This window comes from Dipodomys merriami, unplaced genomic scaffold (genome assembly GCF_024711535.1).
Source record: "Dipodomys merriami isolate MVZ:Mamm:240054 unplaced genomic scaffold, mDipMer1.0.p SCAF_22, whole genome shotgun sequence".
Taxonomy (NCBI): Eukaryota; Metazoa; Chordata; class Mammalia; order Rodentia; family Heteromyidae; genus Dipodomys; species Dipodomys merriami.
This window is the reverse complement of record NW_027203604.1, coordinates 18,250,139-18,274,025: the sequence shown is the minus strand read 5'-3', so window position 1 is coordinate 18,274,025 and position 23,887 is coordinate 18,250,139. Positions and strand designations below refer to the sequence as shown.

Here is a 23,887-nt window from a genome sequence, read left to right as displayed (position 1 = left end):
TCACCATATATTCAGACAGCAATCCTGACAGCATACGGAGGGGGAGGATAATTAGAGGTTTAGGGTACACAGTACGCTTCCCCAAGACACTGTTTAAAAACACCTGACATCTCCACAGTACATTCCACGAGTTTTCAAAGCATTTTAATAGCTATCCAGCACTTGACTTAATAAGCAGAAAACCTGAGAAAGTCTACAAGGTCGGTAGGTACCTATTACCTGCTTCAGAGATAGGTAATTTGGGGAAGACAGCTTCCCAGTAATGACTCATGGTAGGTCAGCACTACCTACTAATCCAGCCATTATAAATTGAACCCAATTATCTGATCGTGATGCCAAGAACCTCAAATGGGACCTCAACACCCACCAATTAAATGACTTGCCTGAGTCCATTTGGGGTGAAATATAAACCTTCATAAATGGTCCCCAGAGAGAAAGAAATGACGATGGTACAGATACATCCAGACTCACATGGTGCTACACTCCACTTCCACTGCCCCTTTGCTTTCTAGCTAAATTACTTCCATAAAGAGAAAACCCTCCTATTTACTATTTGGTTAAACCAGCAGCTCCAGCACCAGGGGAAAGCAGGATACATACTGAATCTCTCCTTTGCCAGCTGTTCCAAAAATGGAGCTGGCTCATGGCTCTCCATCAGTCGCAGTTAATTAGCAGTTCGTTACTTTATGAACTGATAGGCTGAAGTACCTACCATGTTTCCATCCAGCCTGATAATTCATGCTGCTCACCTCTGCAGAGGTCTACCCCTGAGCCCTTTTCCAGGCTCCTAGCACACACAGGCTGTGTTGTTTCCTTCATCACCTTTTAGATTTTTTGATTTCAGATGATTTCCCCCACAAAGCCTTGGTTCTTTCACAGTGACTTGCTGATTTCAAGATCCAAGCTTTAGGCAACAGAGCTACACAACTACTTTAGAAAACAACCAAACACTGCTCTCTGTACAGTGGTATCAGTGTGGGTACTGTGTAAGTCTGTTTCCCATTCCTACAGCAAAATATCTGAGGCTGGATAATTTATAAGAATATACATATGTGTGTGTGTGTGTGTGTGTGTGTGTGTGTGTGTGTGTGTGTGTGTGTGTGTGTGTGTGTGTGTGTGTGTGTGTGTGTGTGTGTGTGTGTGTGTGTATAATATATAAAGAAAATACCAAAAGAGTATTATTTTAAGATGTGAAATTGGTCAGTAAAACACTGTATGTCACTGATGGAAAACCTGTCACCTATGAACTAGTACTGCTCCATTCCCCATACCAGTGCACTGGAAACAGCACAGAGGAACACGTTAATCATACTACAGGGATGTAGCTGGAAAGCACAGTCTGACAAGATCCTTGGGGAGAAAAACAATAATGGATGTTAAGGATAGACCTGCCAACAAACATGCTGTGTGGATGTTATGTGATTCATGGCTCAAAACTAAGAACTGTGATGTCTGAGGCAGTACAAAGTCTAACTGAATAGCTGATCACATCCACTTCAGGAATGGTAGCATAATGCGCTTACGTTTTCAAGCTTACTTCTTATCTTTCAGTGGTAGTGACTAAAACTCACTTCAGAATAGCAGAGGCAGCAGGAATGGGTTGGAGGCAGAGATCAGGTAAGGTGAAAGATGTATGGAAGTATGTGTTGAATATGTCTAGTTTTGTATATGTGTTTAAATAAGTATTTTTCATCCATTAAATAAGTATAAGTGGAAAAAAGGTCAAATATAACAACTTAAGAATCTATGTTTTTACTGGCTCTTGATACTCCAAGTCAGCAGTAGGGGCAGCAAGGAAGTATTGGCCTGGGCTGATTGAACAGGGACAGGGTTCAGTGCCATATTGAAGGTCACAGCCCAAGGACAAGGTGTGAGCAAGACTGGTTCCTAATTACTCAGCAGGCTGGGGTCTGAGGATTGCAGTTTGAAGCCAGCCTGGGTAAGAAAGTCTGTGAGACTCTTATCTCCAATTAACCACTACAAAGCCAGAAGTGAAACTGTGGCTCAAGTGCTGGAGCATTAACCATGAAGGAAAAAGCTCAGGGACAATGCCCAGGTCCTAAGTTCAAGTCTTAGTACTGGAATGCATGTCCTGAATCCTAGGGCTTTGTTACCTCTGCAGCCTGGACCTTCCTCTAAGAGCTAGACAGACCACTACCAGTTCTTCTTCCACATCAGACTGGCATTCTGCCCCAGGAGGAAACTACCACTGACACCACCACCCAGACACCTTACAGTGCTTTAACCTTCCCACTATGGAGAGCAACCCTGAAGTCTTACTTCAGAGCCCTTGACTTTTAGACCCCTCCAGTTACCTGCACCTCCCTACCCCCTCCAGAATTGCTCACTCAGTATTTTAAATACCTGTGTCTTTCCCGCTAATTAAATGGGATTAGGGACCAGGCTTCCAAGATCACCACTGCCTCCCCAGAGCCTAGGCCAGGGCAAAAGAGTGAGAGAGAAGACAGTAAAGTGAGCAAAAAAGAGGCCAACCCCTAACTAACCCACTGGTTAGTTAGTCAGGGTCAAACAGATAGTATGCTACAAGCTGTATGTTCTCCTTCAATAATTTCACACTCTTATTTGTGAGAATTTTCCATTGACATGAGCTGTATTCAGGTGCTCATTGCTTATTCTCCAGGTCCCCCAGAGTCCCACAAGCATTATTCACCTATTTTGCAACTTCTGCTTAGCACTTGTTTTGTTGCCCCTAGGGTACTGGGTATTTACACACACACACATATCACTTTCTCCAAAACGGCACCTAACCCCTGAGCCTGTGCTGCTTAAAAGACACTGCTTAGACATGGTCTCCCTGATACGTGGATGCTAAAGCCAAAATGCAAGGGGATATGACTTGAGAAGCAAAGGACTTCCACTCATTTTGTTGTATCATTGCTAAATGACTCCATGTTCTTGACCACATATATGGTATATATATGCGCACATCTGAAGGAAGCTAGGAGGAAGACACAGAAATCAGAGGGAGACAGGAAAATATCAACAGAGGGGCCCATCAGCTGCACTGGACATTGAGGAAAATGAACTAAGCAATTCAAAGGCAGAGATGGAAGGGAGGGAATGAGAGGGAAAGAGGAAACAGCTTACACTAAGCAAAAGGAAAGAAATGTAAATATCACCTGATGTGGAAGAAATAGTTGTATTGTAGAAGCTCATAGAATTCAAAAACTTTATAAACCACAATAATGACAATGTGCCTTGTGAAGGTTAAAATGTGTTTGTGACTTTAACTAAGTATCAATATTCCACAACACTGTGAAATATGTGAAATTTATGTAATTACCTAATCTCAGTAAAAAAAAAAATGTTTTTAAAAAGCACACACATACCACTTAGCCCTTGCTGCTTAGCCAGGGTCCTGTACTTCCACAGCCACATTTGTCTGATAAGAAAAATGAACAAAATGAGAACCTTCCTTGACACAAAAACCTGACTCTACCTTTGTTTTACTCTGAGCACTGTATGAGTTCTCTAGGACTTGAGAAACAAAACACTATGGCCTGGGAACTTCAACAACACAAGTCACACTTCCCAGACCTGGGTGCTGCAAGTCCACGATGAAGGTACCAGCAGTCTTGCTCCTCCTGGGGCCTCTGACCTGGCTTTTTTGATAGCCACCTCACAATCTGCTCTTGGCCCAAATATCCTTTGTTTTTGGTACCAGTACTAGGGCTTCAACTCAGAGCCTCGGTTCTGTTCCTTAGCCTTATCACTCAAGGTTGGTGCTTTAGTGTTTGAGCCACGGCAGCTGGGTGCCAGTGACTCATACCTGTAATCCTAACTTCTCAGGAGGCTGAGATCTGAGGACTGCAGTTTAAATTCAGCCGGGAAAATAAAGTCCGTGAAATTCTCATCTCCAAAACCCACCAGAAAACTGGAAGTGGCGCTGTGGCTCAAGTGGTAGAGTGCTCACCTTGAGCTGAAGAATGCAGGGACAGTGCCCAGGCCGAGTTCAAGCCCCATGACTGACAAAAAAACAAAAAACAAAAAACAAACCTACTTGAGCCACCACTCCACCTCCAGCTTCTTGCTAGTTAAGTGGAGTTAAGAATCTCACAGATTTTCCTGTCTAGGATGGCTTTGAACTGTGATCCTTATATCTCACCTCCTCAGTAGCTAGGATTACAGGCATGAGCCACTAGTGCCCGGCCTCTGTGAGTTTCTTATACACTCAACCTGAAGTCACTCCTGCTTCCCTTGCCCTATTTGTTATGCCTTATAAGAAGGAATGGGAAAATGAGGCAGAGCACTAAACTCTCAAAAGCACATGTTGGCAAGCAGCATGCGGAGCCAGAAAGGGCCCACAGTGAGCTGGGGCAGAAGAGCAGCCCAGAACAGATCACACGGTACTTGTCACCATGGTGACCCAGGAAGCTGTCCCTACTCATAAGCAATTCTCAAGGTCATCAGCCCAGCTGTTCTCCCACTCACAGAAAGTGACATCATCCTGCACTGAAACCTCAGAATGAGGTCACCCAAAAGAAACTGCTTTCTCTCCGTCTACTCAAAAAAGGTCTGTGTAGCCAGGTCCTGGTGGCTCACACCTGTAATCCTACCTACTTAGGAGGCTGAGATCTGAGAATCATGGTTCAAAGCCAAGCCGTACAGGAAAGTCTGTGAGAATCTTATCTTCAATTAATCACCAGAAAACCAGAAGTGGAGCTGTGGTTCAAGTGGTAGAGCCCTATCCTTAAGCTGAAGAGCTCAGGGACAGCGTCCAGGCCCAGAGTTCAAGCCCCATGACCCCCCACAAAACAACTGTATACTACTTCTCTGAAGACCCTAGCTGGGATGAGATGACACAGGAGGGATGCTGTATGAAAGCAGGCTTGGCTGACATCAAAAAGATGGCTGTATTGTGGGCATCTGTACACTAAACCCTGAATGTAGGGCATGCTTAGGCTCTGGAATGTCACAGAGCCACTTCCCCAGGATTTTCTCACCACAGCTGTGTGGGGAAGCTGTGCTGTCTTCCCATACAACTGCCCTCTGTGATCAGAGAACTGGGTGGCCTCTTGCACAGCAGCTCTGGATCCACACCACTGAGCCAATATCATGTCCACACTGCCACTCATCCAGAGGATGGGAGAGCAGCCTTATGTTGAACTACAGAAAGACAATCCTAAAGATTCTGTGATCCAAAAGAAGGAAGTGTTAATCCTCATGTGCCCACAATAAAAGTCCTACAAGCAATAAGGAGAGCAACAGAACAGGGGTCTCCTACTGTGAAACCCACCAGTCAATAACCCACCTAGTTCACCCACTCACTCAACCAACATTTCTGAAGCATCTTTTCTAGGTCAGAAACTGTGAAATGAGATCCTACATCACAACCTCTGTCCTCTCATAAGAAGCAGCAGATGTCTCACACTATGAGCAGCACTAAGCAAGAGAAGGTCTGGCAGGGACACTCAGGAACACAGTAATGATGGGGCAATGAATTCTAGAACTTATCTGGTGCTAACCAAGTGCTAAGCACTATTCTAAACTAATCCAGTCTCAAGGCTGCCCTTGGAACCAGGAACCCACATACAGTGAGGACAGATTGCAGAGTCACTTATCCAAGTGCACAGCCCCTGACAGGGCAGGGCGGGAGCTGGCAGGGCAGATGCCAGGGCTGGAAGCAGATGTAAGGTAGAGAGGAGGGTAAACAGTCAAGAAGAAAGCTTCAGTGTTTAGTCCCTTGATCTTGAACATGAGTAGACCTTCAAGAATCACCTGACACTTGAGAAATTCTCTTAGCAACCAACACAAACAGATAAAAATTAAAAAAAAAAAGAACTTGGAGCAAACAGAAGTGCAAGAGGTAGAAGTAAAAACAAAATTAAGGCAACTACTTTATATTTTCAAAATTAAGAATTCCTACATTCATACAAGGTAGGGGAGCCAAGCATGGATGAGTATCCATGTTAATGATGGGATAAATTGAGACTGCTACCAAGGCAAAACTTGATAACTCTTCAGAAGGTAGAACTGTAAAAAGGTGAAGTTTCTGGGGGTTTCTAGAAGCCTTGAGGAAAGAAGAGATCAGATGCCCTCTGTCTGACCTCTAACAGGCAGCACGCAGCACAAAGACCACCATTACAAGCCTGAACAGGGTCCAGAAGTCTGGAAAGACCAGCCAAATATACCCAGAGACTGCAGTTCCTTCAGAGGAACATGGATGGACACATGACAGAGACAGAAAAACTACAAAGCAGTAACAAAGGCCAAGGAATCAAAAGATAGCAAAGAAACCTCACCACCACGCTCTACAGCCAGCTACGAATACTGACAGTCATAAGAACAAATAGTGTGTAAAAGTAACCCCCAAAACTGAGGAACTGCTAAGAAGGGAAGCATGCACACATAGGAACATGTGGACAAATGCAACCTAGAAACAGTAGCCTAAATGTCACTTCAGGGAGTGACATGGCTGAAACGGCTGCAGGGTACCAGGCAGTAAGATGAGGGGCACAGGATGGGCCAGGGGGGGCTCACTATTTCTATTGTTAATACAAGAGCTGCTTTTGCCAGGCCCAGGAATGAACTAAAAACAAGAGAAAAGTTTGGCATCTCTCCCTCCATTTTTTATGTCTTTGCGCTAAGTCGTTTTCTCTGCAGTCACTTTATAATCACCTTGGGTTCCAGCAAGGTCAGAACTGATCAATAAAAACTTTATGACAAAGGACCAAGACTACCCCTAAGGAACAGCACAGCCTCTCAGGACTGTGACTTGGTTACAACTTCTTCCTTCTCCAGATTCCTGTACAATACAGACTGAAATAATGTTCAACCAGGCCATACTTTGACGGGGACTATTTTAACTAAGCATAACTTTTTACTCTTACCCCCCCCCCCAAATTCTCCTTTGATGGTTGAGGATGGACTGAAATGCTGTCTTGCCATGGCATGTCCATGCCCTTCATCATGTCTGTTTATTTGGTAGACAGAAGCAAGTGACCACATCTGACATGTGGAACTCCTGGAGCAAGGAGTCTGGGGCCTAAAACTCTACTTTCATTAAGTTCCTGGAAAACCAACTTTGAAACTACATTCATTATTTGATAAATATTGTAATTTACCAAATAGATAAAAGGAAGAGTAAGAAAAAAAGTGCCGAGACAGAAAACAATACTTAAGGGATGGGACAAAGAAAGAGCTGGACAGAAGACAGAATGAGGCAAGGCCAGCAGGAAATGCACCTCAAGCTTTAAAAATGGGATAGAATACAGTCATCGGCAACCAAGAGCCATAAAAATGATTGCATGTTTAAAAACACTATTCCTGATAACTTATATTGCCATAAAGTATAGGATAAAGCCACGGAGAAACCAGAATTGCACATGCAGAGAGGAAGGGTCCAGGAGGGAGGCACTGAGAGCCAGGCAGCTGCTGCCAACTCAAGTCCAGAATGCAGGCAGAGCTGAGACAGGCAGAGCTGCTACTGGAGGGAAGAAGGATATGATCAGAGCACTGGTCTTTAGGGGCTGAGACAGAGGAGGAGGAATGTGCTTCTAGCAGGGACATCCCCTTTTTCTGCCAATGAGTACTATTCTTGGGATCCACAGCAGCCAATAAATTCACATAAGTCTCCAGACACCCCCTTAAGAGCATACAGAAAACCAGGTCCCAGTGGCTTATGCCTGTAATCCTAACTACTCAGGAGGCTAAGATCTGAGGATGGTGGTTCAAAAGACAGAGAGAAAGTCCAAGAAATTTTCATCTCCAATTAATACCAAAAAGCTGGAAGTGGAGTTGTGGGCTCAAGTAGTACAGCACCAGCCTTGAGCAAAAAAGCTAAGGGACAGTTGTCCAAGCTCTGGGTTCAAACCCCAGTACTGGTACCAAAAATTAAAAAGCATAGAAGTGATACTGTTGGGAATATTCCATGTTTACAAATGAAGGTTTATAAGGAGATTATATTTCTTAAGTCTTATTACTCTTAAAATTAAATATTAAATGGTTCAACTTTAGACTGAAATTCAAGATTTGTGTTCCTACAATTAAAAGAAGAAAAAGAAATTTGAGTTCTTGTGAGCCTAATTACAAAACCCAGCATTTTAGTTTCCTAATTTTTAATATGGACTTTCCTTTAGTTCTTTAAGAATAAGCTTTATGACAGCTTAAGATTTCACTCAGTACTTTCATGTAGTAAATAGAAGTCAATGGGAAAGGTGCAGGCCTGGAGGTCTGCTCCTTAAAGCAGCAGGCCATGGTCCTGCAGAACAAGGTGAGGGGTGGGGTGCTGTCAGGACCCCTCCCATACAGGCACAAACTAGTTGGCCTTCTGGGCTGAATGAAGGTGAGACTTTGTGTCTGCCTGGCTCCTCCTCCATCTGCAGATATTTCAGCTCTAAAACTCCAAAGACAGGGGTTTCTAGCTCCAAAATATTCTGAGTCTTTCAAGGGCCCAGATAGGTCAATATAGATGACAAGATCATTTTATCAGAGTCAACTGTATGGTATTTCCTGATAGAAAAGGCAGTTAAATTACAGATTTCTGGATCGCACTGCCGTGGCAGTCCAGTGGTGGTGCTCCCAGGGACTATTTTAGTAAGTTTGTTATTTCTGAGTGCCTTACTAGTAATCAGTGCAGGGTGCATGTTTTAATAACAGTCTGATGTCAAAGTCAGGCGAGGCTCTACTTAGGAGCTGGCAGGCTGCATCCTGGAAAGAGCAGATGCTGCCTACAGAGACTCGTTTGGAGCGGCCAGGCTGCTCATGTAGAATAGGGGAAGGCTTTCCTCCACAGGCTTACTGTACTCAGAGATCAGAAGAGTCCATGATGTGTAAGCTGTTAAGCTTATATCCACCAGCTAACTCTTTCCCTGTGTTGCTCAAGCTGGTCTCAAGTGATCCTCCTTCTGACTCAGCCTCAGTGGTTGGGACTATAAGCACACACCACTGCAACTAGCCTTAGCAGCTAATATGAGAGCTGACCGACGGATTGAATCCCTTCAATTTGGCAATAAAATGTATCAGTTTTGGTTGAATGTGTGAAATGAACGCAGACCCATCCTTCTTTATTTTGTAAGTGCAAGGTGTCTTACAGATATCCTTAACTGTAAGTAAAAGTTGCAACTATACCATGTTGACTTTGAATCTTCTCTTCAATATAGCAAAAACAGGAAGCTATTTTGGAATGGACTTTGAATATGAACCCTACAGGAGAAGTCAGAAAGCTTTAAAAAAATTGAATTGTAACGGTTTCATTTAAATAAAAACAACTGCGACTGGGTGCAATGGCTCATGCCTGTAATCCTAGATAGTCAGGTGGCTGAGATCTAAGGATCAAATTTCAAAGCCAGCCCAGGCAAGAAAAGTCCATAAGACTCTTATTCCCAATTAACCACCAAAACGCTGAAGTGAAGCTGTGGTTCAAGTGGTAGAGCACTAGCCTTAAGCAAAAAAGCTCAGGGATAATGCCTAAGCCCTGAGTTCAAGCCCCAGGACCAGCACAAAAATAAAAACAAACCCAAAAACTACTCTCCAAATGTGGTAATGCATGCCTGTAATCTCAGCACAGCACTGAGAAGGATTATGAGAACCTTTACTATCTTGCATGCACACACACACACACACACACACACACACACACACACACACACACACACACACACACACACACACACACACACACACACACACACACACACACACACACACACACACAGGAGGAGAAGGGAGAAGAGAAGGTAGATGAGGTAGAGGAGGTAGTGGAGGAGGAGGAGGAAGAAAGAAGAAGAAGCCTGCCACCACAAAAATCACTCTCCTGGATGTTGGTAACTAAATTCTCTCACACCAGGTATATATATTGCTAAAAATGAAGACAGTGTGAGTGTGTGAGTACATGGATGTTCTTGATCAAAGCCATCCATTTGTACAAGCATCATATGGCACTTCCAGAGTTCATTTTCTTCAGCTCATTATAAGAATATTTTGTACAGATCAACACATCCACAGCAAATATATCAAAATCTAACTAGCTTTAAAAAAAACTTACAGAAAAACACGGAACTAGGCCACAAATCCTAATCTAAGCCAAAATAAATCAGCTTAGAAAAATACATTTTTTTTTTTAAAGCAAGCTGTTAGCCATATACTGGGAAAACAAGAAGAGCCTGCGAGTCTGCACAGATGTGGAGCTCACTGTGGGTGTGGCAGGAGTAAGAAGTTACTGTGTGTCACCTGCCAGTCAGCTGCCACTGCCCCCAAGTGGCAGCAGGCAGGTGCCTGGCACATCTCCACCACAAGATTCTCAGTCCTTAGTGCGGACAACTGACAGGTTACCAGCTCCCAAGTTTTACAGATTATTTATACAGGGCAGGTATAGGATATACAAAGGCTAGTATTTATGTCAACCTCCAGAGAAGAGGCAAAAGAGGGAGGGAAGAAGGGAAGAAAGCAGGTAAGTGGGTGGGGGAAAACAGCTTGGTGATACTGTGCTCACCCAGTATGCACAAGACTCTGGGTTCCATTCCCAGAGTATCAGAAACAGATGGGAGCTCCTGAAAGCTATGAGCTCTTTGCAAGGCAGCATTCCAGCACTCAGTTCACTTCCATTCACAAAGCTGTGCAGAAGTTGTCCATTAGGAGTGGTCAGAAAACACAGAAATCATCCTGGTGCAGGTGGCTCACACCTGTAATCCTAGCTACTCAGGAGGCTGAGATCTGAGAATCTCGGTTCAAAGCTAGCCCAGGCAGGAAAGTCTATGAGGCTCTTATCTCCAACAAACCACCAGAAAACTGGAAGTGGGGCTGTGGCTCAAGTGGCTTTAGTGAAGAGCTCAGGAGCAGTGCCCAGACCCAGAGATCAAGCCCCATGACCGGCCAAAAAAAAGAAAAAAGAGAAAACACAGAAATCCTGTCAGACTTTGGGTGCTGGTATTGCTTCCAATTTTAAATTACAAAGAAGTTCTTCTTCAGTCTCAGCTACACAAATCCAACTTCTATTCTTTGTGTCAGGAAGGATCTCAAGTGCAGATTTCCAGGCCAGACTCCAGAACTCTGATTCAGGTGATTAAGTTTGGACCCTCCATACCTGCTTTCCCAGAGCTTACCTAGGTGATACTGAAAGAAGCAATCCTCTCACCCCAAGCAATGACGACTCAGTTGACCTGGGGCAGGGACTCACATCAAAGAAGGACTAGGATAGTAGGTAGAGTATAGGGAAAGCAAGATTTAAAATTGTTGGTGCTGGGTACAGGTGAAAAGTGAATTTACCATCTTATTTATTTCTGTGTATTTCTTACTTTTTTCATAAATAAAAATTAAAACAACAGGCACAGTGGCTCATGCCTGTAATCCTAACTACTAGGGAGGCAGGATCTTGGTTCAAAGTCAAGCCAGGCCAAAAAGTTCACTCATCTCAAAAGAAAAACTGGGTTTTGTGTACATACTTACCATCCCATCTATGAGAGAAACATAAAGTAGGAGAATAACAGTCTAGGCTAGCCTAGGCAAGAAGAGCCTACCTGAAAGATAACTAAAGCTTTTAAAAAGGGCTGGATATGAGGCTCAAATGTTAAAAGTACCTGCCTAGCACATGAGCCCGAGTTCAAACTTGAGTATTGCCAAGAAAGAAAAAAAGGAAAAAGGAAAAAGGGAAAAGGAAAGGAAAGGAAAACAAGGGGGAAAACTCTGGAAACAGTTGGAAGTAAGATTCCAGTCCCCCGCATCCTTGAAGAGTACCTTCAACTTTGACCAGTTAAAGAAGTAGTCTACAATCCCTCTAATGATTTCCAAGGTTGAGACCTTCTAAAATAATCTCTTACTAACTATAAAGAGGGCTCCCTCACATTCTTAGGGATTAGGCTGCTCTAAGGGAAAATCCAACCTACTTTTCATCTAATCTACTGCTCTAAAAGGAAAAATGTGATCCCGCCACTATTCTTACAAAGTGGTTAGTACACAAACATAGTTATTTACTGTATTTATGGTGGTGTTTCACAGTTTAAGCGCCAGGAATAAAACAGGGGTAGAGTCCTTTGCAACTTGTCTGTCTAGGTGGTCCTCCCCCTACCTAAAGATTAGTTCAAGGAACTGAAGATCAAAACTCTTCCAAAAGTGTGCCAGGAGCATGCAGTACCCTGAATTCAGTTTCTCAAATCATTCGCTAACCAAAGGAGAAACATACGGTTCCAAGGCTGGGGTATAGAATATATAAGAATACCATGTGCTCTTTAAATGCCAGAAACGAAAGAAGTACTGCTATTTAAACATGTGTGAAGATGTAAAAATGAATCCCCTCATAATTAATGTAAACCAAAAAAAAAAAAAATTCAGCCAGGTGCAGGTGGCTCAATCCTGCAATCCCAGCCACTCAGGAGGCTGAGATCTGAAGATCGTGGTTCAAAGCCAGCCGGGGCAGGAAAGACCCTGAGACTCTTATCTCCAATAAACCACTCAGAAAACCAGAAGTGGCGCTGTGGCTCAAGTGGTAGTGCACTAGCCTTGAGCTGAAGTGCTGAGGGACGTGCCCAAGCCCAGAGTTCAAACCCCATGACCAACCAAAAAAAAAAAAAAAAAAAACATTCAATGGAAAAAGGGTGGTGGTGGATGGGGCAATGACTCACAATCATAATCCTAGCTACACAGAAAGCAGAGACTAGGAAGATGGAAGCCAGGCTAGGAGAAGTTGTGGACATGTCTGCCATCGAGCTAGAAGAATAATCTCCATCTAAGTGACCTGGGTAAAAATGCTAGATCCTGTGCAAAAATGACAACACAAGAGGGTCTGGACATGTGTGGCTCAAGTAGTAGAGCTCCTGCCTAGCAAGCATAACACTGAGTTCAAACCCCTTTCCTCTCATTAAAAAAAAAAAGAATGAGAGGGAGGGGTTATGTAAGGAAAGAACTCCTAATGTCCAAGGCTGAAACAATTTGAACAAAATAAATAATGTGGTATTGGGTTATAACCCACACAAACCTAGAGATAAATAGTGACCTGGACGCAAACATCAGGAACTGAATGGCATAGAGTAGTCAAGTGTCCTCCACAGAGGAAGTCCAAATCATTCCAGAGTTTGAGCTGGGAAGCGCAAGAAAACAAATACTGTGGGGAACCCAAACAGCTGATCAGCAGCATGGCTTGCTGAACCTACTCTCACCCCCTCTTAAGGACTCACAGCAGCAGCACTGCAAACACCAGAAAAGCTGACGACAATGTCAGAAAGTACAGGTGAAGGTGAGGTGGCTGTGTGCAAGCAAACAATGGGTATGAGGAATTTCTACCTCGTTTGATCACATGCTATAACGACATTTTCCTTCCTCCTTTCCATTCAGTGTACATTATTTATTCACACAAAGCATGAACATGTGAGTGTACTAATATGTTCTATACCTTAGAAGTTTCACCTGGCACACAATGCAACATCTCACATCTTGTCTCACAGGTTCAAACAAGAAGTTCATTAGAGTAGGCATCACAAAGGGCTAGGCCAGAACACACGGCTCAGGAGAAAGTCAGGTCTATAAAGAAGTTTTTTGTGTTTGGTTTTTTGGGGAGTTTGGGCTTCAACTCAGGCCCTGGGCACTTTCCTTGAGCTCTTTAGCTCAAGGCTGGCTCTCTACCATTTGAACCACAGCTCCCACTTGAGCCATAGCTCCACTTCTGGCTTTTTGGTGGTTAATTGGAGATGAGTCACATGGACTTTCCACCCTGGCTGGCTTCAAATCTCAATCCTCAACTCTGAACCTCCTGAGTAGCTAGGATTACAGGTGTGAGTCACCAGCACCCAGCACTGTAAACAAGTTTTTATTTAACAACAAAAAAGATAGCTATAGTGTAATCCCAGCTACTTGGGAGGCAGAGGTTGGGAGAATTGTGATTAGAGGTTACCCATGAAAAAAATACAAGATCCTACCTGAAATATTAGGGTTGGGGATATAGCTCAAGCTAACTAGAAAGCTTAGGTAGAAAATGAGGGGTTTTTGTTGGTTTTTTTTTTTTTTTTTTTTTTTTTTTTGTCAGCCGTGGGGCTTGAACTCTGGGCCTGGGCGCTGTCCCTCAGCTCTTCAGCTCAAGGCGAGCGCTCTACCACTTGAGCTACAGCGCCACTTCCGGTTTTCTGGTGGTTTATTGGAGATAGGAGTCTCACGGTCTCTCCTGCCCGGGCTGGCTTTGAACCGAGATCCTCAGATCTCAGCCTCCTGAGTAGCTAGGATTACAGGCGTGAGCCACCAGCGCCCGGCTGGTTTTTTTTTTTTTAAGGGGAGGGAGGCTTGGGAATGTGGCCTAGTGGTAGAGTGCTTGCCAAGCATGCATGAAGCCCTGGGTTTGATTCCTCAGTACCACATAAACAGCCCAGGCCCTGAGTTCCAGCTCTAGGACTGTCAAAAAAATAAAATAAAATAAAATAAAAAGATAAAGAGCCCCCCCCCCAGCACTCGAAGGACAGGCATCTGCAAACAGGAAGAACACATGCAGAGCTATAAGATGGGAAACTGCACAGATTATGTTTCAAACTATAAGCTGATCAATTTAGCTCTTAAGAAAGTATCATGGGGGGCTAGGAAGGTGGCTCAGTGGTGGAACGCTTGTCTTGCATGCCTGAGGCCCTGGGTTCGATTCCTCAGCACCACATAAGCAAAAAAAGAAAAAATCCAGAAGTGGCGCTGTGGCTCAAGTGGTAGAGTGCTAGCCTTGAGCTGAAGAGCTGAGGGACAGTGCCCAGGCCCAGAGTTCAGGCCCCAAGACCGGACTCAAAAAAAAAAAAGAAAGTATCATGGGAGGGTGTTGGGGGGAGGGAAAAAAGAGAGAGGGGGATAACTGTTTGATAAGAGATGTACTCATTACGTTACTTATTACAACACTTTTACAACTGATTTCAGCTTAGGAAAAAAAAAAAAGAATCATGCCCTGGCATGGTGAAGTGCCATAGTCCCAGCACTTGAGAGACAGATGAAAACTTGGGGGGTTCAGGGCCAGCTTAGGCTACACAGCAAGACCTTGTCTCAAAAAATGGATGGAGGGGAGGGGAGGAAGGGGGAAAGAGGGAAAGCTACCAGCCACAGAAGATGCTAAGAGAAAGAAGGAAGGAGATGGGATGCACCACCCTGGCCAAACTGAGATCAGAGGGAAGCCAGAGGCTACAAGGACCACAGCGCCAGTCCTGGCACATCGATCTGGATCAATGTCTCCTTAAGTGTTAAAAATAAGCACAAGTTAGGGGCTGGGAAGGTGGCTCAGTGGTAGAGCGCTTGCCTTGCATGCCTGAGGCCCTGGGTTCGATTCCCCAGCACCACATAAGCAAAAAGAAAAAAAGCCAGAAGTGGCACTGTGGCTCAAGTGGTAGAGCGCTCGCCTTGAGCTGAAGAGCTGAGGGACAGTGCCCTGGCCCAGAGTTCAGGCCCCATGACCAGACCCCCCCCCCCAAAAAAAGCACAAATTATATAGTAAAATGCAAAGTCTGCCCCACTGTGGGGAATAAATGCTAGGATGTACCCTAGAAGCTTGGGAGAGCAAGAATGACTGGCACAGAGGGGCAAGGAGGAGGAGGGGGCCTGAGACACAGGGCATTCACTATTCTCACTTTTGCACTTGAACCACAATGAAATCAATGAGTTCTAGACTGCTGCACTGTGCTAACCTTTGCTAAAACAATTGTTTTTTTCAACACTGAGGTCATTTTTCTGATACACCTGATTTCTGTGGCAAATGACTATAATGGTAAGACACAATTTCCAGGTAGTCACTTGCCACGATTTAAAAATATGTAGCTTCAAAAGTGGAACTGTGGCTCAAGTGGTTTAGAGCTCTAGCCTTGTACAAAAAAAGCTCAAGACCAGCCCTCAGGCCCTGACTTCAAACCCCACAACTGGCACAAAAATAAAATACATTGCTTCAATATTCCCTGGTGCTTTAAATATGCTAACTTCCTATGAAGAACAAGAGAGAAGCTGAGGATGGAATCTTAACCTGAAAGACAGTCCAGGTGAGGAAAGTATGCCCACTTCTTTCTAGAGTACTCTTCCCTTCTGACAGCAGGTCTGAGAGCAGACCAACAGACTGCACAAATAGCTAGAGAAAATCCTGTCCTAAAAGCTATCATTAGCCCCTGGGCTGACCACACTGCCTGGGGAATACTGCACACAGGTACACACCTGTGCGGGGATCAAGGAGGGTTTGGATTGTTCCTGGTTTCTTTAAGTAAATTAAAACCAGCACTGCTCACTTGCAAGAGCTTTAGTCATCTTGAAGCTTAAAAACAGGTTTATTATATAAAAGCAGACTAATTTAGATCATCCTAAAAATTTCTAGCATAGTTCCCAACATCAGGAATGTAAAGAAGTAATGACACCAGCTTATCTATCACATTTAACTCTACCAGATTTCTTTCTTTCTATAGGGTCCATTCACCCTATAGCCAGTTATTTTGAGGTCAGAGGTGGTGGCACCCACCAGTAATCCACCACCTGAGAGTCTGAGGCAAGAGGATCTTGGGTTCCAGGCCAGTCTGAGCTACAACAGTGAGACTCCAGTCTCAAAAAAAAAAAAAAAAAAAAAAAATCAAAATTAGCCAGGTGCTGGTGGCTCATGCCTGCAATCCTAGCTACTCAGGAGGCTGACATCTGAGGACCATGGTTCAAAGCCAGCCCGGACAGGAAAGTCCGTGAGACTCATCTCTAATTAACCACCAGAAAACTGGAAGTAGTCCTGTGGGCTCAAGTGGCAGAGCACTCGGCTTGAGCTGAAGAGCTCAGAGACAGCATCCAGGCCCAGAGTTCAAGCCCCACAACCAATCAAAAACAAAAACAAAAAAAAATCAAAATTAAAGACAAATTCTTTTGAGCAACAAGGCCTTTTTTTTTTTTTTTTTTTTTGGTCTGTTTTCATTTGGTTTTGTTGTGCTCTCAGAACCATGGTTTAAACTCAGGGCCTTGCCCTTGCTTACCTTGCTTGCTTGGCTGGCATCCTACTACTTGAGCCATGCCTTCAGTCCTGCTTTTCTGCTGGTTATTTTAGAGATGGAGTCCCCTAGACTTTTGTACTCAGGCTGAAGATCTCAGATCGAGATCCTCCAGATCTCAGCCTCCATTTTATGTGAGTTATGGGCACCTGGCCAAGCCTTTTCAAATCCAGTAAATTCTAAACATTCCATGTTAAACAGTTAACACTTCTGAATCTCTTCTTTGAAGTCATACCACTTGGAATGGGGTCAATCCTATGATAATTACTGAAACGACAGATAACAGAAGCAATGAAGAAAAGGTGCATTACCAAGTCCATAGCAAAGCACCAGCATACTGCCCCTCAGCCTCAGCGCCCTTCACACAGACATCATCATTCTTTTTCACAGGAGAGTCCTAAGACCAGGTCCTAACACCCAGGGCCTAACTCCAGAGCCCAGGTTCTTTCTAGGACATCATATCCTTACTCTGGCTCCTGGGTTTTACTCTCAAGTGGACTGACAAGTTAAGATTCTTTTTCTATGTCCCTCTACAAGGACCTTTTTTTTTTTTTTTTTGGATGAGTCCTTTAAGTGTTTCAGAACTCTGGACATCCTGTTTACATGACAATGTCTTTTTTATTATATGTACAACTGTTATCTAAGGGACACAGCCCACAGGGCACAAGAGGGCTCAAGGACTCTCCAAACCTCAAGAGAATTCCACGAACGAACAGTCAGCACACTGCTATCAGCAAACAGTAGATTTGGTAACTTCAATGCCTATCAGCTACAAAGCTGGACAGACTTCCTATTTCTGAGGAGATGAGCATATTTAGTAACCCAAGTATCACAAGGAAAGGCAGTCCAGCACTCTCAACCTAAATCATTTTTTATTTCTCGGAAGTGATTAAAATAATGACAAAGATTCACACTTTAGAAAGGACTTCCTTTACTTCAGGAATCTTTTCATGATACAAGCTAAGTTTGTGTTTCACCAAAAATGAACACCCAGGTTTTCACAAGCTCATTTAATCAGTGGCTAGTCCCACCAGCTTCACAGCCTTGCATGAGGGCCTTTATCTGTAATCGCTGAAAGCTTCCTCTGTATTCCCTGACCTAATATGCTGGGAACAATACAAGTGGGTTGCACTGTCTAACCACTGTCCTAATATTAACCACCAAGTTGGGGGTCAGAGGAATGCTTTCCCAACTACAAGAGTTCCTTTTCTTCCTGAATCCTCATTTATTGAATCCTGAGAATCTTTTCTAAATGAAAGACAATCTGATAGCTATGATCTGGAGAGATCTATCTGGTCATCTAGCAGTGTGTGAAAACACCGGCTTTCCACCTTCATGTAAGCTTCCCAGGGAAACTAGCAAGGCATCGGTACACACAGCCACAGGACTCTTGAGGCAGAAATAGGGGAGCTCGGGAAAAGAGGCACTCACAGGGATGGAAAGCCCCAAAACAAAGTTCAGCCAAGAAATACCTTCAGGCCCCACAAACAGACAAGGGTAATCCAAGTATTTACATAGCTTTATCATGACTCAACAATACCTTTTCAATTCCAAATCTAGAAATGACTCTGGGTGCCAAAGACACCTTGAATAAATGAACTTCAATATAAGAGTTAACTAGTTCACTTGTTTTGTTCCAACCTATTTCTGATAAGCATGCTTTTTCCCAAACATCATTACATCACCTGAACTTCAGAAAGAACCAGACCAAGGTGGCAAAAGACCCCATTGTAATGGTTCTACCCTTACATGGAAAGGGCCAACTCTATCTTTGAATGGTATGAAGCACAGACCCTAGACTATCAGACACTTGCAAGTTATGTTTTCTATGTACAAGGTTCTCCTACCGTATTTGTTCAAGAGAAGTATTTTCTTAACCAGCGAGCTCACTCATCAGGATTCTTGACTCTTCTTGACCTAAAATATTGTGGTTGAGAATCTATCCCAAGTACAAGATAAAGAACTTCTTTTGAAGGGAACATAGCTATGCTAATCCTACGTACCTGGTTATGACTCATAGGCCAAACACCTAACCACAAACTTACTCTCCAACACTCCAAAAAGGACAGGAAAACCTGCACAAGTTGCTCTAAACCACCAAATGGCTTTATTTATGTCAAGACTTGATATTTCTATTAATGAATTCATTTGTCTGATTGTTTGGGTCTACGTTATCCCAACAAAACTCTACTTTTTGTAATTCATGCCTTTATCAAATAGTAAAAGAAACAGAATTAAAAGCACAGGAGAAGTGTCCAGGAAGATATATTTCATAGGTTCCTATAAAGAATCTATGTGTCAAAAAAAGTCAATTAAGTATAACATTTTCTAGAAACTTCTTCCATCCCCACCTTGTAATGAGGCTTGAACTCAGGACCTTTCTTTTTTTTGGGGGGGGGGGGGAATCCGATTGTGAGGCCTGAACTCTGGGCCTGGGCACTGTCCCTCAGCTCTTCAGCTCAAGGCTAGTGCTCTACAGCGCCACTTCCGGCTTTTCTCTTTTTGCTTATGTGGTGCTGAGGAATCGAACCCAGGGACTCACGCATGCAAGGCAAGCGCTCTACCACTGAGCCACCTTCCCAGCCCCTCAGGGCCTTTCTTGATCAAGAGTTATGCTCTATTATTTCAGCCACACCTCCAATCCAGCTATTTGCTAGTTACTGTGGGGGTGGAGTCTCTAAGACTTTTCTGCATGGACTGGCTTCAAACCAAGATCCTCCAGGTCTCAGTCTACTTACTGAGGAGGGAGGATTACAGGCATGAGCCAAAGGCACTGATGCTCAGCTTCTTCAAGCTTCATGAAACCCCTTGTTTACATAAATACTCTTTATCATCCTATTCTAGCGCTAATTTACAAGTTCATTATTAATATCCTTAATTAGCAACATCACTACTTTTCCATCTAATTTTCTATAACTTTCCAGGTACTTTCTCTGACACCTCCTGAGCTGCCTATAAACTTCTGACACCACTCAATTACCTTTATTTACTGCATCAGAACATAGAATTCACCTAACAAATTGCCACCTACGATAGTGGTGGGAATTCTGTGCTACATTCTAAGGCACAAAGATAACACTGAACACTCAACCAGTACGCACTCAATGGCATAATCTGGTGTTGTTCTGGAAGTCATTCCACCTAGCCATCACTGCAGATCTGTTTCAAAAATGTGGGAGGAGGGGCTGGGGAGGTGGCTCAGTGGTAGAGCGCTTGCCTTGCATGCATGAGGCCCTGGGTTCGATTCCCCAGCACCACATAAGCAAAAAGAAAAAAGCCGGAAGTGGCACTGTGGCTCAAGTGGTAGAGCGCTAGCCTTGAGCTAAAAGAGCTGAGGGACAGCGCCCAGGCCCAGAGTTCAGGCCCCACGACCGGACCCAAAAAAAAAAACAAAAAATAAATGTGGGAGGATGTGGGAGGCAGTGCTTCCAATTATTCTACAATCACTCTTGACCTCAAGACTATTCCATTAAGTTATGAGAAGAGAGGCAAACTGGGAGAATAAGACCTGGGTTTGGGTTTCAAAAAAGGTATTTGCTCTATTACCATAGGTAAATCATTTAAGTTCCAATGTCCCAATATCTTCAATTCCAAGATGAAGAAACTGTAATCCTAGCTACTTTAGGAAGCTGCGATCTGAGAATTACAGTTTAAAACCAGCCCAGGCAGGAAAGTCCATTTAAGACTTTTCTAAAAGCAGGCAGCTATGTGTGGCTCAAGTGGTAGAGCACAAGCTTTTAAGGAACAAGTTAAGAAACACATCACACCTAGGCCTTGAGTCCATGTCTCAGTACCAGCATGGACACACAAGAGGAGAAAGAAAAATTGGGTTTAGCCTTCTTAAAGTTTCTCCCAACTCTAAAGTTCTTGTAACTTATGCAATTTCAATCTCTCCCCTTTTCGAAGATAACCATCAGATAATAATGGCCAATTGGTATAATTTTTTTGTTTTTTTTAAAGAACCCAACTTGAGATGTTTCTTGATGCTGAACTTTTATTTAGTAACAATAAATCCCAAATAAGAATGATATGGAAAAAATGTTAGAAGAGAAGTGGATGGTGGGAAATGAAAGGAAGAAAAAAGGAAAGAAGTCATTCAGTCACACACTAACAGTCACTAAATAGAAGCTCCTTAGGCCAGTTTGTCAGTAGTTACTCAGAGCATCCCTGGCTTCCTAAAACAGAAATATTTATGGTTGTTCCCTTCTCATTCCGAAAGATTCATTCCAAATAAAAAGTATAGCGTCTAAAAAATAATAATTTAAAACACCAATTTACAACTTCAGAGAAAGTGGCATGGAGAGCAGGAAAATTGCACGGCTCCCCAAAGTCATCTGCGTTGAAGTGTGTTTGAGACCCTAAGAAACAAGTCCTTATTCTACGATGTGAGAAATGCACAAGAAGCAGGTGACATCTACAGTGTGAAAGCACAGCCACCACGAGGAGGAGATTGGCCAGGGACCCTCAGGCAACAGGTCCAGAGGTCGGTAGGTGATTCAGCCTCTGGCGAGGAGAGGGGTGTTGGTCACTGCCACCTCGTCGGCGGCGCTCCCTCCAACCCCCGCGGCCTCGCCTCGCCCCCGCCCCCATCCCACGCCCCTGCGGCAGGAATCTTCCCGACCGCTCGCTCTCTCGCTCCCTCGCTCCCTCGCTCGCTCGCTTCCTCTCAGGCCCTCAGATCGCTCCACGCCGAGGACACCATACACGGCCGGTCTCCCGCCCCGCTGCCATCCCCACCGCAGCAGCCCGGCAGCCCCGTCCCCGCCATCAGCTGGTCTCCGTCTCAGCCCTGTCCTCGAAGCCGGTCTCTGCCTCAGTCCTGTCCCCGCAGCCGGGTCCCTGCTTCAGCCCTGTCCCCGCGGCCTGGTCCCTTCCTCAGCCCAGTCCCCGCAACCCGGTCCCTGCCTCAGCGCGGCACACGCAGCCCCGTCTCGTCTCAGCCCTGTCCCCGCGGCCCTGACCCCGCCTCGGCTCCGTCCCCGCAGCCCCATCCTCAACTCAGCCCGGACCCCGCAAATCCTGTCCCCGCCTCGGCCCGGGTCCCAGCAGCCCAATCCCCGCAACCCCATTCCCGCCTCGGCCCAGTCTCCCACGGCCCCGTTCCCACCTCAACCCGGTCCCCCGCAGCCCCGTCCCCGCCTCAACCCGGTCCCCGCAGCCCCGTCCCCGCAGCCCCGTCCCCGCGTCAACCCGCTCTCCCCGCCGCTCACCTGCACCTGTTTGCGGAAGTGGCGCGGCCCCGGCCCGACCCCCGGCCAGGAGCAGCAGCAGCAGCAGCAGCGACGCCGGCGGTCCCGGCATGTCGCCTGGCGCGGCGCGGCCCCCGCGAGGCCGTCTCTCGGGTCGCCCTCCGGGGGTCCGTCCGTCCGCCAGTCGGTCCGTCCGCTGCCTCAGGGACTGCTCCGAGACACTCGGGGCTTCAGCCAAACCTCAGCCCGGCTCCTTCGGCCAAACCGCAGCCACCGCTCCGGCCACAGAAACCTCATCATCCTTCCCGCCCGCCCGCGCGCCCGCGCCGCCGCTGTCGCCTCCGCTTCTCAACAGCAGCAACGGCAGCAAAGCTGCGGAGCCGCGGGCCCGGGCAGCCGCGCTCCTGCCGCCATGATGGGCCGCGTCACGTGACGTCGCACGGAGGCGGGACGCTATGATAGACAGAGAGACTGTCCAACCGTCATTCCACAGCGGACCTGGCGGCCCCGCCCCTCGCCTGAGGAGGAGGCGAGGTGGCTGCCGGGTGCGCCCCCTGCAGACGGAAGAGTGCGTGGGCAGCGGGTAAGACAATTCTTTAACATTTTTAAATACAGGGAGATAGAAAGATCGCCCGTAATTTAACCTGATCTTTCTCAGGCTTTTATGCCACTAAAAAGTAGGCTTGTTTTCTCTTCTGACTTTTCGCGTGTGCGCGTGCGCATGAGCGCGCTTGCACACCAGTCCTAGAGCTTGAACTCAGGGTCTGGGTGCTCTACCACTTGAGCCACACAATTCCACATCTGACTTTTTGGTGATTAATTGGAGACAAGAGTCTCATGGACTTTTTTTTTTTTTTGCTCCGGCTTTCTTCCAACCGTGATTTTCAAATCTCAGCCTCTTGAGTAGCTAGGATTATAGGCATGAGCCACTGGCACCTGGCTCTCTTCTGATTTAAACGGACAAAAATAGAATTGGATTCTCCTCTACTTAGGCTGACTGACCTACCTATTCTTTTCAGCCTTCAAAGAGCCTTGGGTTTGGCTTTTTTTTTTTAATTTCAACTCAAGAACAAAATGCCTCTTCCCTCTTCACCCAGTGACTCAGCTCCTGAGCTCAAGCTGGTCTCTCTGCCAGACAGCCCTTCCAGTCCTCTCTTGTCCAACTGGCACACTCTTCTTTTTATCTGTCAAGACACATCTGAAATATGACTTCACCAAGGAAAGTTCTTCATCCATGGCCAGGACCAGGACTCTCATCTAGCACCCCACCCTGGACCTAGACCTACTGTGATTCCAAGTGCCATGTGATGGGGACTGGAAGATCCTTGAGGACCAGTACTGCTTCCCTTGGGATTCCCCAGAGCTTTCACAGGGCCGGACTTGGATTGGGTGTTGTCTAAAGGAAAGTTACCAGGTCTGGGCTTTGGGCTCAAGGGAGGAATAGCAACCAGGTAAGATGGAACTTGGGGAAATACCCAGCTTTTCTTTCCCTGTACTGCTGTTTGGGGGCTTGAACTCAGGACGAAGGTGCTACCCCTTAGCTTTTTTTGCTCAAGACAAGAGATCTACCACTTGACACACAGCTTCAACTTGGAGATCAGACTCTCACAAGGACTTCCCTGCTCAGGTTGGCTTTGAACTCCAATCCTCAGATCTTAGCCTCCTGAGTATCTAGGATTAAAGTTTTGAGCCATTGGCTCCCCACTACCCAGATTTTCAGTTAGATGGAATTTTCCTTATGTGACAACAATAGAGCCTCCCCAATTCTCTAATCTTCCCCCCCCA

General features: G+C 45.3%; 2 protein-coding genes and 1 non-coding gene across 3 annotated transcripts in view; 2 read left to right on the top strand and 1 right to left on the bottom strand.

Moving 5' to 3' along the window:
• The window catches only part of Lmtk2 (lemur tyrosine kinase 2), an 81,906-nt gene extending 59,387 nt beyond the window's left edge, over positions 1-22,519 (bottom strand). The window contains exon 1 of the mRNA XM_070033535.1: positions 22,124-22,519. Within this exon, the coding sequence (XP_069889636.1) occupies positions 22,124-22,214 (91 nt within the window). The 5' untranslated portion in view covers positions 22,215-22,519. The remainder of the gene's footprint in view (positions 1-22,123) is intronic.
• Trnaa-ugc (transfer RNA alanine (anticodon UGC)) lies at positions 20,102-20,170 on the top strand. Its single transcript has one exon. It is a non-coding gene; the product is annotated as a tRNA-Ala (tRNA).
• A 115-nt stretch (positions 22,520-22,634) lies between the features above and the next one.
• Positions 22,635-23,887, top strand: part of Ocm2 (oncomodulin 2) — a 49,316-nt gene continuing 48,063 nt past the window's right edge. The window contains exon 1 of the mRNA XM_070033534.1: positions 22,635-22,685. The gene's annotated coding sequence lies outside the window, so the exon portion shown is untranslated. The remainder of the gene's footprint in view (positions 22,686-23,887) is intronic.